The sequence below is a fragment of the Oryzias latipes genome, chromosome 15, assembly GCF_053564925.1.
Source record: "Oryzias latipes strain Hd-rR chromosome 15, Olatipes_Hd-rR_3.1".
Classification (NCBI taxonomy): Eukaryota; Metazoa; Chordata; class Actinopteri; order Beloniformes; family Adrianichthyidae; genus Oryzias; species Oryzias latipes.
The window spans coordinates 1,868,082-1,883,042 of NC_136251.1; the positions used below are offsets into that span (position 1 = coordinate 1,868,082).

The 14,961-nt window shown below is 41.6% G+C and overlaps 1 protein-coding gene across 2 annotated transcripts in view; it reads left to right on the plus strand.

The window, feature by feature from the left end:
* Positions 1–14,961, plus strand: part of itsn1 (intersectin 1 (SH3 domain protein)) — a 116,095-nt gene that overhangs the window by 34,094 nt on the left and 67,040 nt on the right. For both annotated transcript variants that reach the window (XM_023963057.2, XM_023963058.2), the window contains exons 9-12: positions 2,815–2,878; positions 2,951–3,088; positions 3,191–3,285; positions 10,268–10,407. In XM_023963057.2, the coding sequence (XP_023818825.1) occupies positions 2,815–2,878; positions 2,951–3,088; positions 3,191–3,285; positions 10,268–10,407 (437 nt within the window). The remainder of the gene's footprint in view (positions 1–2,814; positions 2,879–2,950; positions 3,089–3,190; positions 3,286–10,267; positions 10,408–14,961) is intronic.

Below are 14,961 nucleotides of genomic sequence, written 5' to 3' on the forward strand. Positions count from 1 at the left end.
TCCGATATAGTCACTTTAGCTTCTTTTCCCCTCTGACTTTAATATATGTTGTAGGAAGAATTCTAATTATTTCTTAATTGAACAAATCTAAAGCAGATCTTGTTTTTCCAAGTCATACTATTTTTGGGAATGTATAGACACCTGTTCACAACCTCAAACAGTCACACTCCAAACTCTTCTATGGCCAGGGCCAGAGAGCTGTCTAAGGACACCAGAAACCAAATTGTTGACCTGCACCAGGCTGGAAGACTGATACTGCAACAGATAAGCAGCTTGATGTGAAGAAATCAACTGTGGGAGCAATTATTAGGAAATGGAAGACCACTGATTATCTCCCTCCATCTGGGGCTCCCCCCAAGATCTCACCCTGTGGGGTCAAAATGATCACAAGAATGGTGAGCAAAAGTCCCAGAACCACACGGGAGGACCTAGTGAATGACCTGCCGAGAGCTGGGACTCAAACCCTGCAGTGCCAGACGTGTCCCCCTACTAAAGCCAGTACATGTGCAGAACCGTCTACAGCAGGGGTCGGGAACCTTTTTGGCCAAGAGAGCCATAAACGCCACATATTTTGAAATGTAATTTCGAAAAAGTCATACAATAATGTAGTGTCCCCTTCCCACACTGAGGCACGGAGTCTTAACCTCTTTTAAAGTTCTTTATTCTGACAGAACTGAGAGCCAATCAGATCTCTGTTTGATGCGTTCAATGAACTCCAGAACTTTTAACCTGGCCCTACAGCCATCCAACCCAGTCCGCGACAATATGTTTAAAACTAAATATACAAGTGAATGTGTGCATTTGATTTAATTTCAACATTTTTAAAGTACAATAAGTCTGTGGATTCTTTTTAATAACATCGTTATGCTGTTGCTAATAAATGATGAGTATTTCTCGTGGTAGTTCTGCTGATGGTCTAGTAGTCTGGTTGATTATACATGGTGAGTTTCTGCTTCATGCAGGCGTTGAGACTTTAAATGTGATCGTAGGTCGGACTGTTCTGTAGATGTGACAAAGACTGCTCACATGCAGATACAGAGCCAAACACACACTCACACGCTGCAGTGAGTGACGGGCAGCGGGTTTTACGTTTTTACAATCCCTGCGCGGTTCACCTGCTGCCGGTCCCCACAACCCCTCACCCCCACCCTCTGCTTTCTTCCTCACACATCCCGTCCCCGCAACTGCGCGCTCTTTCTCAGAGACGGGAGCGCGCAGTTTTAGGCACGGCAATTCACAGGTTTCCGGCTGGTACAAACTCTGTGAAATAATAGATAATAGTAAACTGATAGTGCTGGCGCAGATTTTTTTCTCCATGCACCACTACTACTGCGCGCCTCTGGCATCGCATCGCGCCCGAGAAGGACTGGTCTAATGAAAAAAAAAAAAAGTATAATTAAAGATTTGTCTGCGAGCCACGTGATCAACAAAAGAGCCATATATGGCTCGCGAGCCATAGGTTCCCGACCCCTGGTCTACAGTCTGCTAGAGAGCATTTAGATGATCCAGAAGAGGATTGGGAGAATGTCCTATGGTCACATGAAACCAAAATAGAACTTTTGGGTGAGAACTCTACTCATCGCTTTTGGAGGAGAAAAGATGCTGAGCTGCATCCAGAGAACACCATAGCTACTGTAAAGCATGTGGGGGGAAGCATCATGATTTGGGATTTTTTCACCAAAGAGACCGGGATGACTGATCCAGGTAAAGGAAAGAATGAATTGGGCCATGTAAGGTCAGATTTTGAGTGAAAACCTCCTTCCATCAGCAAGGACATTGAAGATGAAACGTGGCTAGGTCTTTCAGCATGACAACGAGCCCAAACACACGTTGCCTGGGTAACGAAGGAGTGGCTTCATAAGATACATTTCAAGGTCCTGGAGTGGCCTAACTAGTCTCCAGAAATCAACCCCATAGAAAATCTTTGGAGGGAGGTGAAAGTCCTCTGTTGCCCAACGGCAGCCCCATAACATCACTGCTGTAGAGGAGATCTGCATGGAGGATTGGGCCAAAATACCAGCAACAGTTTGTGAAAACCAAAAACATATATTGATAAATGTCAGCCGCTGCAACAGCTCTTGGATCAGATTTGTGCACTTTCCACTTAAGCACGTGCTCACATTCCATCCGCAGACAATCGCTCATTTCACCCCACCTGTCATCTCATTTTCTAAATACACAGTCATTATTACATTTTCATTTCAGTGTGGGAAACTTATTTTTTTTTCCAAGGTGCGTATCATAAAGGCTGACATGGAAAAGTGTCAATAATTCTATAGGTGGGGGGTCACAGTAACAGCGATGTGTGAATGGCCCTATCCTTATGACCCTATAGATGGATGATCACTCAAACCCAATTTTTTCCCCCAAATCTGAGAAATACAAACAGACAAGAGATCAAGTGCTTATTGTTGTCACGCTCCCACGTGCCATTGTCTTTCCCTCTGGCACGTGTGCCCCAGGTTGCCAGCCCCTGGTTTATTAGAATCAGAATCAAATCCCTTTTTTATTTTAATGCACAGAGTACATCGAAATGACAGCAGCATTGGATTGGCGCTGCAAGTTCAGACACAACAAAGTGACAATGATTAGTATTTATAAAACTGAATAGAAACATATGACAGAGAGTGTTCTATAGAGAAAGTGGCATTGTAGTGAGAAGTGGTTAGTGTGTGTGTTTAGAATGTTTTCAGCCTGAGGATAGAAACCATAAAGGCAGATTTAACTAAGGCAATAACTTTTTGAGAGAAGAACGTTCTAGATTAACTTTATATTTGAATCTGACATGTTTGAACGTATGTTGGTGTGCTTTAGGCCCACAGGCTCGTACCATCCTGATGCAGTCCAGTCTTCCTCAGGGTCAGCTGGCCACCATATGGTCAGTGCCCAGAATTCAAACCCTTTGTTTGGAAAAGTGAAGAAATGTTGAAGCTTTGTCTTTTCTCTGAAGGAGCCTGTCAGACATCGATCAAGATGGAAAGCTGACGGCCGAGGAGTTCATCTTGGCCATGCATCTTATAGATATGGCCATGTCAGGCTTACCCCTGCCACCTGTGCTGCCGCCAGAATACCTCCCCCCAACATTCAGGTACAGACTGTTTCAATAACAGAAGGGTAACTTCAGCCGTCCAGTTGTCTAAAGCCCAGCAAGTGGTCAGTTGGGGACTAAAGGTGTATGTGTTTGTTCAAGGCGGGTGCGGAGCGACAGTGTTCAGTCAGACCAAAAAAGCATCCAGGAGGAGGTGGAGGACGAATCAGAGAGTTGCCAGGAGAAGAAACTACCTGGTGAGATCCTGTTCCTAAAGTCGGCTTTACCTCACATCCTGGTTTCGTTTAGCAGAAATAAGGGGAAACCTGGTTTTCTTTAGAGAAATGATCCTTAGTAAATATGTTATTATATGTTATTATGACAAACATGCGTGTTACCTACAAAAGCTGCCCTATGAAAGAAAAGATCATTTGTGAGATCCTGAAAGAACTCTGGATTCCAGAGCTGGTTTCGTTTTTTTTTTTGACGCTTTGACGCGTGGCATTTTTTCGCGTCGGTGTGCACACTCTCATTGGTGCCCATTGTTTAGTCACGAGGCGTTAAACGTCGGCGAAAATCGCCGGCGAAATTCGTCCCGGTGTGAACAGGCCTTAAGCCTGCTAGAAGGCCCTGCTGACACCAACTCACAATCTGATTGGTTGAAAGAGATTAATGTCTGGGATTGCGGGTCCTTCAGAACGGATCGTGAAGGCCACTTTAGCTCTAACCCTGCCTGGCAACAAAGGTCAGCTGAAATGTGGTTAAATGATCCATTGGGAAAATACGTCTTCCTGGAAGCTGCATAACTATCATAAACACAATAAAGTGGAATAGACAGACCTCCCCCAGCTCCTGCTCCCTCTCAGTTATCTTACCTCCCCCCTCATGAACTCTCCACACCTCCTCACCTTTAAGCCCCCTCTACTACACCAAACAACTGGGCCCACAGTCCATCACCCCTCCCCCCAGTCCAACCACCACCCCCCTCCCTCCCTGTTTGACTGTAACAGCCTGCCAGGTGAAGAAACAGCTGGAGAAACGTAACCAGCACAAAGCAGCTGGCCCGGATGGCGTCAGCCCTCAAACCCTGAGGACCTGTGCCCACCAGCTGTCTGCGGTTCTCCAGCATCTCTTCAACCCGAGCCTCAGACTGGAGAGGGTGCCCCTCCTTTGGAAGTCCTCCTGCCTGGTCCCCGTACCCAAGAGATCTTCATCTCACCCCAGGGATTTCCGTCCAGTTGCCCTCACTTCACGTGATGAAGGTGCTGGAGAGGCTGGTGTTGGCTCAGGTGAGACCGTTGGTGAGCTCTTCTCTGGACCTTCGCCTGGGGGTGGATGATGCTGTCATCCATCTGCTGCAGAGAACTCACTCACACCTGGATGGTGGTGGAGGCATGGTGAGAATCATCAGGAGGCTGGTGGACGGATTTGTGGAGTGGGCTGGAGAGAATCACCTGCTGCTCAACGTGGACAAGACCAGGGAGATGGTGATCAACTTCAGAAGGAAGGGGACAGTCTTACAACCCCTCTGCATCCTGGACAGGGATGTGGAAGTGGTGGAAGAGTATAAATACCTGGGAGTGACTATCGACAGCAGACTGAGCTAGAGGAGCCACAGCACTGCTGTGTACAAGAAGGCCTGCAGTAGACTCTACTTCCTAAGGAAGCTGAAACTTGGACCTGCAAAGTCTTTTCTCACGGATAACTGACACAGAGAAGCCCTTGAATCCAGTCTGGAAACAGATAACACATAGCCTTCACGCTGATTCTGGGAAGACGCTAAGGTAGTCAGTCTCCTCCCAAGGGTTTCACCTTCACCTTCCTTTGAAACAAACTTGGACACAGACACTTCTGCATGCATGGTTATATTACCCATATAGCTAAGTAATGCAAGAAAGCAAATATGAGATAACTTATATACATTTTTCCAACACCTTGTTCTCCTCTTTGGTCTGCTGAGGAAGCAGCATTGCAGTCAGTTACGCCAATAGACTAAACAAGGTGATCAGGAAGGCGGGTTCTGCCATCGGCTGCAAACTGGAATTATTTGAAGCAGTAATGTAGAGGAGGTCACTAAACAAGCTCTTATCCATCATGGACAACCCAGACCATCCTATCCACCCTGTTCTGGACAAACAGCGGAGCTCTTTCTCTAGGAGGCTCAGACAGCTCCACTTCAAAACTGCCCTGTACCAGAAATCCTTCATACTCAACACAATAACCCTGTACAATAACTCACAATGCAACAGATAACCTTTGCACATTTTTTCTTTCTTTTTTTTTGCATTTTATTTTGCTGCACATCTTTTTACCTGCACTGTCTGTAAATAGCTTTTTAAATTATGCCACCTTATTGTTTACATTAATGTTAATTTTTTGTTTTGTTGTTTTATTATTCTTTTTTTTCTCTTTCTCTTATGTTTACAATGCTTTCATTTGCTACGGTAACGAACACATTTCTCACGTGTGGGATCAATAAAGTTAGTCTGATTCTGATTTGGAATGATTTAATAAGTATGCACAGACAAAATATAATTACCACATGAATCAGATACTTTTTAATCCTTCAGAGAAGGACTTGAAGGCCCCGACGACCCAAAATGTGTCGCAAGAATATACATCGAGATCCGAAATATCGATTCAACTGAATAAGCATGTGCGTTGAGCCTCATTTACTAAGATAAAACATAATAAAACTTTTTAGAATGTTATTAATCCCCTGGAAAGGAAATTATCTTAATACCATAGCTCTGCTGAATGAATGGGAGAGCCAGGGCGTAGACACTCGCTCAGGCCCCTGGACCTTCCCAGATATACCCCGCTTCCACGGGACAGGATCTAGGAGCAGCGAGACCCTGAAAGGGATGTAGTGGGTGAAGAAAAAGGATGGAAAAAAAGTAGTAGGCCAACTAGTAGTCAACCGAAGCGATACTTAAAAAGAAAGAAAAGAAAAATGGAAAGAAAGAAAGTCGGGTATTCTGATACCCGACTTTCATTTCATTTATTTATTTAATTTGACTCAGACCTGTGTGTATATATATATATATAGACACACACTCACACACATATGTGTGTGTGTGTGTGTATGTATATATATATATATATATATATATATATATATATATATGTATATATATATATATATATGTATATATATGTATATGTATATATATTATTTTTCTTTCATTCATTTTACTTTAACAACAGGGGTTATGAATCTTCTGACAAACCAGAGGTATGTCTGAATAAACCCCTTTTGTAATCAAGGCCAAACTTGATTCATTTTAATCTTATTTGAAAATCTTTTGTGTTGGACCGGACGGAAAAGGAAAGAAGAGAGAGGGATGTTAGAGAGGGGGGAAAAGAGGGTGATTATAGAAGTGGAAGTGAACCCCCCAATGCCCGCACGGTAGCAGATAGAGAACAACCGTCCCCCGGGCAATCACATCCGCCACCCAGGCCAGGGCCAGCAGGACCGCCAAGGGGGCCCCCAAAGCCAGAGAGCAGGGAGGCATGGGGGGAAAGAGAGTGCCGCCCCAGCCCAACCAGGAGAGCAGCCCCCCCGCCACGCCGGGAGGGCCCAACGCAGGGCCCCACCCGAGAAGGGTGCCCACAGCCCCAGACGAGCACCTCATCATCACCCAGGAGTTCTGGGCATCCCCCTGCCCCAACCCCAGGTACGAGCCAGGACCCCCCAAGCGAGACCCGGGAGCAGCCACCCACCCGGCCCACGGTTGGTCCAGGAAGGAGCAAGGCAGGGGCCAGCCGTCCTCACCCAGGAGGGGGGCACCCCAGGGAAGAGGGGGTCCTGGAAGTTTGCAAGGGCTAGTACTCCTCTGTCTTTAGGTTTTTGAATAGTTTTCAGACTGATCCTTGGTGGTTTACCTTCCCAAAGGAATTGGGAAATGAATGAATCTAATGATTTGAACCAAGTAGTTGGAGGTTTGGAAGGAATCATTGAAAACAGGTAGTTAATTTTGGGAAGAATCGTCATTTTTATGATTGCAACTCTCCCAATTAAAGAAATGGGTAGAGCTTTCCATCTAGTCAGATCAGCCTCAATTGCTCTGACAATTGCTCTTTAAGGAGTTGGGTGTGGTTTATCTTGAATAGATCAGAAAGCCTAGAGGGAAATATTTATACCTAAGTACTTTATGTTGCCTGTTTGTAGTTTAATTTATATAATAGCAATTAATCGGTAGTATTGTGCTTTTAGACCAGTTTATGGAGTATTCTGAAACTGAGGAAAATGTATTAATTAGGGAGATGATTTGGCAGATGGAAGATTGTGAATTTGGAGAGAATAGTAAAACATCATCTGCATAAAGACTTATTTTGTGTTCTAGATTTCTGGTTTAAATGCCTTCAATGTCTCGACTTTGCCTAATTGCAGCAGCTACAAGTTCAATAAATAGTGCAAATAAAGACGGAGATGGTAGACAGCCTTGTCTGGTTCCTCTTTGTAACTACCTTCTCCAGCCTTCCTGCCAAAGCTTTGCAGATTATTTTAAGATTTGCATTAATCAGTGATATGGGTCGATAGCTGGATGGTGATGTGGGATCTTTCCCAGGTTTCAGAAGTAAAATAATGTTGGCAGAGTTCATATTTGGAGGTAGATTAATGTTTTCATTAATTTCTATTGTCATTCTGAGAAAAATGGGAGCTAAAATTTGCCAAAACTCTTTATATCTTCTGGGAAGCCGTTTGGTCCTGAAGCTTTTTTACGAGGCATGTTGGTTAATGCTTTATGTAGTTCTTCTTCAGTACGAGGGGACTCCAGGGCTGTAATTTGTTCCTCCATTCTAGGCAAATCTATGCTATTGAGAAAACTATTAATGTCATTGTCAGAAGGATCAATTTGGGATGAGTAAAGGTATTGGTAAAAGTTTTATAAACAGAGTTTATTGCGGCTGGATCATGTTTTGCGTTTCCTGTTAGGTCTATGACTGATGAAATAGTTGTCTTTTCTTTGTTTATTTTGATTTGATTTGCCAAAAATGTCCCAGATTCATTACTGTGATCAAACCTCTCCAAGTTTAATCTCTGTAATAAAACCTGTGTTCTTTGATTAGTTATTTTATTTAATTCAATTCTTACTTTCCTTATTTGTTGTAGCGTTTGTTCCTCCGGAGAGTTGCTGTAGGTTTCCTCTAACAGTCTGATTTTTTGCTCTAAATCCACTAGTTTAGAGTTATCTTTTCTTTTTTTGTGGGATGAGAAGGCGATTATTTTTCCTCTCATGACTGCTTTCCCGGCTTCTCATAAAAGGCATAAAAAAACCTGAGTGGTCATTATTTTGTAAATATGAGGACCATTCTTTAGCAAAAAAGTCTATAAAGTTAGAGTCTCTGAGCAACGATGTATTGAACCTCCAGCTCCTTAATGAAGGTGGTGATGTTTTGTTTTTTAGAGTCAGGGAAACCGGTGCGTGGTCACTGATAGTAATGGGGTGGATCTGTGCTTCCGTAGCTAAACTCAACAAAGAGCTGTTGACCAAGAAATAATCTAGCCTGGAGAATGATTGATGAACTGTGGGAAAAAAGCTATAAGCTCTTTTCGTGGGATAGAATAAACGCCAAACATCACAAAGACCAAAATCCTCCATGTACTGTTTAACAGTGTTTGTGGATTGCCAGATTCTAAGATTTCCTGTGTTATTTAGCCTATCCATCTCTGGATCTAAACACATGTTGAGGTCACCCGCAATAATTAGCGATTTGTCTGTATGTTCAGATAGCGCAGAGAAGAAGGAATGAAAGAATTTAGGGTCATCTACATTGGGGGCGTACACATTAGCTAAACACAGCTGCATATTTTGAGTGGAAAGAGTGACTATTATAAATCTTCCTTCTGGATCTATGACTTTGTTGGCTTCGGTGAATTTAATTTCCCTATTTATCATAATTGCTACTCCTGTCAGTCTAGAATTATAACAAGCTGAATATACGTTCAGAAAATCTGCTGTGGCGAGAATATTCACTGCTGAACTAGACATATGAGTTTCCTGAAGAAACGCAAAGTCAGTTTTGAGATCCTTTAATTTGGTCAATATTTTCAGTCTCTTCACTCTCCAGCTCCATGTACATTCCATGTAACTAACATGGACATGCTGCTGTTAAGGTGAATGTTAGAAACTGTATATTGTTGATTGAGGCAAAAATGAGTATATATGTCCACATAATGGTGCGCTTAATGTTGCTATGAGGCTTTATGTGTAATGTACAGTGTATGTGATGTAATGCTGGACATGTTGATTGTCTAACTGTGTTGTGCAGATCAGTACTATTGTATTGTGGCTGAGTTATGTGGCAGCTTAGGTGAGGGGAAGGGAAAATTGTGTGAAAAAAAGGAAAGGAGTGCAGAGGGGGAGATAATTAAGAAAACAGGGAGGGTAGAAACAGATTAAACCTATTAGAAACAGGTTTGCAACTGCTGAAGAGAATGGTGGTGATATTACCTAAAGTGGAAAACCTTTATGCCCAGTGTGTCGCATATAAGCATAAACTAACACCTGTGCAGAGAGTGTGGATAAATATCTGATTTAGTAGAGCCAGGGGGTGACGTTTGGGTCGCGGTGGAGCTGTCCGTTCACGTAGAATCGGTCCACAGAGATGAGAGCGTGGGCCCCTTTACTCAGAAATGTCCTTCTGATGGGGAACAGGATCCTTCGACGCTCCAAGATTTCTTTTGGGAACTTATCATCCATCCTTACGTCGGTCCCCCGGAGCTCCCTCCAGTACTTTTAAACGGTTCAGGAGCGTGAATAGTGCTTCAATAAAAGGGGGGGGCACACTGATTCTTTCCAGAAACAATAAAGTGTGATGATGAGGCAGCATGACAGGGTGAAGGAAAGTTGCTTTAATTTGAGCTCCCTGCCACGGCGCCTCACCTCTTCCTTCTCTTTGTGGATCAAGAACTTGGCCCTTTCCTTCCTTTTGCTCTTTCCTAAGAGCACTGTGTGTGTAAGCAAAACAAGCAGATGACGAAGGGGGCGTTCATCTACACTCTCACCACTGACAAAAACAGCCGTTAATTGTTGCTCAATTTAATGTCCTACTGCAGATACTCATGTTCTCACATGCATAACGTTGTGAGATATTGCAGGGTTGGAGAAGAAGTTTACTTTGTGATTTTTTCTGTAAATGTTTATACTTTCTTTAGCAATAACATCTTGGAACAGAACAGCATAACGCAGTGGTCTTTGTATTGATCATCCTTTAACCACTGTCTCACTGTAGTGACCTTTGAAGATAAGAAGAGAGAGAACTTTGAGCGAGGAAACCTGGAGCTGGAAAAGAGACGTCAGGCTCTGCAGGAGCAGCAAAGGAAAGAACATGAGAGACTGGCAGCGCTGGAGAGAGAAGAGCAGGAGAGAAAGGTAGACTGCAGTTTCTTTTTATCCATTCTGTTAGTGCTACTCACAATCAGTTAAGCATATTGTTATTGACATGAGTGCTTTTCCTATTTGGTCTTAATTTTAATGAAATACGTAAAAGCTCCATTTGATATTACTATAAATTATCACCATTTTCATTAATTTGACATTTTTTCCCCAAAAATAAAAAATAAAGTTAAATGAAATTAATAATGTCAGTAATGGGCATTTCCACCATTTGCTTTAATGACAGCTTGACAGCTATGTCTCCTGCTCCTCACCAGTCTCTTGGTGTTGTTCTGAGACAACAATCGATTCAGAATTTTATAGGGTTCGGTACATTTCGGTTCGGTACTGCTGTTTAACAAATCTGCCTGATATGAACTGCTATTTTATGAACAATTATTTTATTGTTGTTTATTGTGTGTGTTTTGCTGCCGGACACCTAAATTTCTCCCTTGGGAGATTAATAAAGTTTTTATCTATCTATCTATCTATTTTCAGTATTTTTTCGGTACAAAAAACTAAGGCAGAAAAAAATTACTTACAAAATGCATTTATTGGTTTTACATAACAATAAATAAAATTGACCTATGTAGGTGATCTGCTTAATAAAATGAGAAAAACTATTAGTTGCCAGGAACCGAAAACTTTAGACCCGATTGTTAGTCAGGTGATGCCATTTTAAGTTTGTTAGCAGATTAGATGTGTTACCATTGGCATACCCTATCTTTGTGTAACAACGTCGACACACAGCATTCAACTTATCCAATTGTCTTTTCCCTTCATGGATGCTGACAACAAAGCCAAAGTGTTCCCACACAGGAGAGCGTAAGGAGATGGGGGATGAGATGGGGATGAGAGCTATGAAGAGAAGTCAGGTTCATGTTGTTACGCTGTTCGTGTGTCTTCATAATAAATGGGTTTAATGCCGGAAAGGAGCAATCCATTGCTCTGTCTACTGTCTCTGTTTGAGTATGGGGTAAGAACAGTCAACGCAGTTAGTTAATTACCAGCTCGGTTCTCGTTTCCCCGCTACGAGTGACAAAGCAGCTGGGTCGTTACAATGGATATTCGGGAAAAAAAGGAAAAAAGTACCGAAACAGTACAGAAGTGAACCGAACCGAAACTGCCGTACCGAAACAGTTCGGTTCAACTACGATTATCGTTACACCCCTAAGTGCTACAGTTGTGCTCATATCCTGGAAGAAATTATGATGGCCATTTAAAAAAATGTGGGCAAACAATACAATACAAAACAAAACAAAAACACCCTGCAGATTTTACAATTAAATATTTAAATAGTGGTTGACTTCTTTATGTAGCGTTGAATTTATCTATAAGTGGTTGCCATGTTTCATTAAAAAAGTTTTCTTGCTGTCTCAATGAAAAATTAATCTTTTCTAAATTTAGATGTTGAATTATGTTTCTTACCAAATGAAGATGTGTTAGGGGAAATTTGCTTTCCCAATCAAGTACGATTAGAACTCTAGCCAATAGGGTAACATAACTTAAAACATTTTTTTTTTTTTACTGTTTAAACATATTCCAGCACTTGGCACTCTAAATAATCCCGCTATAGGGTCCAATGGAAAAATCAGAGAAATAAAACTCTGAGACAACATTTCAAACATTTTTTTCCAATAGGGAATGATTTTTTTGCAGTCCCAAAATGTATTGGACAGTGAGGCAGGAACAGGTCCACACAAGGGGGCCACTCCTGGAAACATTCTGGATCAGTTATTCCTGGACAGGTGCAGTCTGTGAAGGATTTTGAACTGGATTAAACCATATCTGCATTATAACTATATTTATATGACCAGCTAGTAAGACGAGAAGATTGCTTAGTCGTTTAAATTGTTTGTTTGTTGATAGAGATTTAAAAAAATTTGTTTAAAAAGTCCAGAGATATCTTTTATGTTAATTCCAAGGTATCTGAAATTATTCAAAACATCAAAAGGAAGAGATCTCAGTATTCAAGTTAACAATATGCTCTTTGAAATATTAATCTTGTATCCTGATGTAATAATAATAATAATTGATACTTTATTTATCCCACAATGGGAAATTCTTCGCCGCATTTGACCCATCTCCTGAGCTGCAGCTGAACCGGCAGTAGCGTTAAGGGTCTTCCCCAAGGACCCTCACTGGGTGATGTTAATTGCTCGCTATTGATATGGTTATTGCCCCCAGTTTATTGTTTATTCCCCTCCGGGAATCGAACCCTGCGTGGCAGCCCTTTACCTTACCAACCGAGCTACCCAGCCGCTTATGTCACCAAATTTAGAGAGGATAGTCATAATTGAAGGTATTGAAATGTACAAAAGCAGATCATCTGCATATAGAGAGACTTTGTGCTCTACATTTCCTCTAACAATCTCCTTATAGGTGTCAGCGGAATGCAAGGATATGACAAGGAGTCAATGACCAAAGAAAATAAGAGGAGATAAGGGGCAGCCCTGTCTTGTTGAGCGTTTGAGAGAGAAGGAGCTTGAACAAATGTTGTTTGAACCGACGCTTTGGATACATCTATAATAACTTTATTATAGATGTATATACCACCCGTCTAGGTGGTCAAAGCCAAACCTAGACGGGTTGAAAAGATAAAATCCCATTCAACCCTGTCAAAAGCTTTTTCTGCGTCCAATGAAAACATCACCTCCAGGCCTTTTATTTTTAGGGTTATGAGTGTAAATTATATTAGGCAACCCTATGATGTCAAAAAACAATTGTCTATCTTTAATAAAGCCAGTTTGATCTGGAGACACAACCGTTTATGAGAACGGTTTCTAAACGTCTAGCTAATATTTTAGCCAGTATTTTATTGTCTACATTTAAAAGGCTAACGCAGGGGTGCTCACACTTTCTTGGCATGTGAGCTACTTTTGAGTCGACAATGTCTTCAAGATCTACCCGTGTGCGTATATATATATATATATATATATATATATATATATATATATATATATATATATATATATATATATATATATATATATATATATATATATATATATATATATATATATATATATATAGGGCTGCACGATATGAGGAAAACTCGCGATATGCGATATTGGTAATTAATTTTGCGATAACGATATAAGTTGCGGTATATAAACAAATAGCAAAAAAAAAAAAACATCATTTCCATTTCACTGCAACAGTTTAAAAATTATACTCCAAATGACCCTTGTAGACGTAGGAGGCAAACATCAAACATAAAGGGCTCATCTGATTGATCAAAAACGTAAACGGGTCCTTCTGATTGGTTAAATGCATAAAGGGATTTATTTCATTTGTTCAATATTTCAAGCTGCCTGCCATGAGTTTGTTTTAGCACATTTAAGGTAAACATTTATTGCGATTTTTGACGTCTTTTGCGGTATGCATATTGCACAGCTTGATTTCGCGATAACGATAAATTTGCGGTATATTTTGCAGGCCTAATATATGTATATATATACACACACAGTGAGGTCAATAAGTATTTGATCACCCTGTGATTTAGCAAGTTCTCCCACTTAGAAAACATGGAGGGGTCTAAAATGTTCATCATAGGTGCATTTCCACAGTGAGAGACAGAATCTGAAGAAACATTCAGAAATCACGTTGTACAATTTTTTTAAAACAATTTATTTGTATATTACTGTGACAAATAAGTATTTGATCACTTGATTATCAGATAGATTTCTGACCAGCAAAGACCTGCTGTTCTGCTTTTAAATATTAAACTCCACTCTGCTCATGATTCTAAATTAGTGGCACCTGTTTGAGGTGGTTAGCTTGCATAAAGGCACCTGTGCCCCCCCACAATCAGTCAGAAGTCTAACTACAAACATGAGCAAAACCAAAGAGCTGTCAAAAGACACAAAGCTGGAAGTGGCTACGGGGCAATTACCAAGCAGCTTGGTGAGAAAAAAACAACTGTTGGGGCAATTGTCAGAAAGTGGAAGAGGCTAATGATGACTGTCAATGTCCCTCGGACTGGGGCCCCTCGCAAGATGTCACCTGGTGGGGCATCGATGATGCTAAGGAAGGTGAAGAATCAGCCCAGGACTACACGGGAGGAGCTGGTCAATGACCTGAAGAGAGCTGGGACCACCGTTTCCAAGGCTACTATAAGTAATATATTAAAACGTCATGGTTTAAAATCATGTATCGCACGGAAGGTTCCCCTGCTGAAGTCAGCCCATGTCAAGGCCCGTCTGAAGTTTGCCAATGACCATCTTGATGATCCAGAGGAGTCATGGGAGAAAGTCTTGTGGTTAGATGAGACCAAAATCATGCCCGTCGTTTAATCCGCGCCGCCGGACCTAAGATCTCGCATGTACCATTGACTTGACATCAAAACTGCCTACCTCTGCCACTCGTATCACGTTCTGAGTGAACGCACCTTAACCGTAACCTGTAATCCTAAACTTCCTCTGGGTCCGTGTGGCCAAGAAAAAAGGTCAGCATGTAATTTTCAAAATAAGAATAGTCAATTTCTTTTTTACTTATCATTTTATTTGCTGTGTAAGGTAATTCAACTATCTGCATGTGCTAGGATCAAAT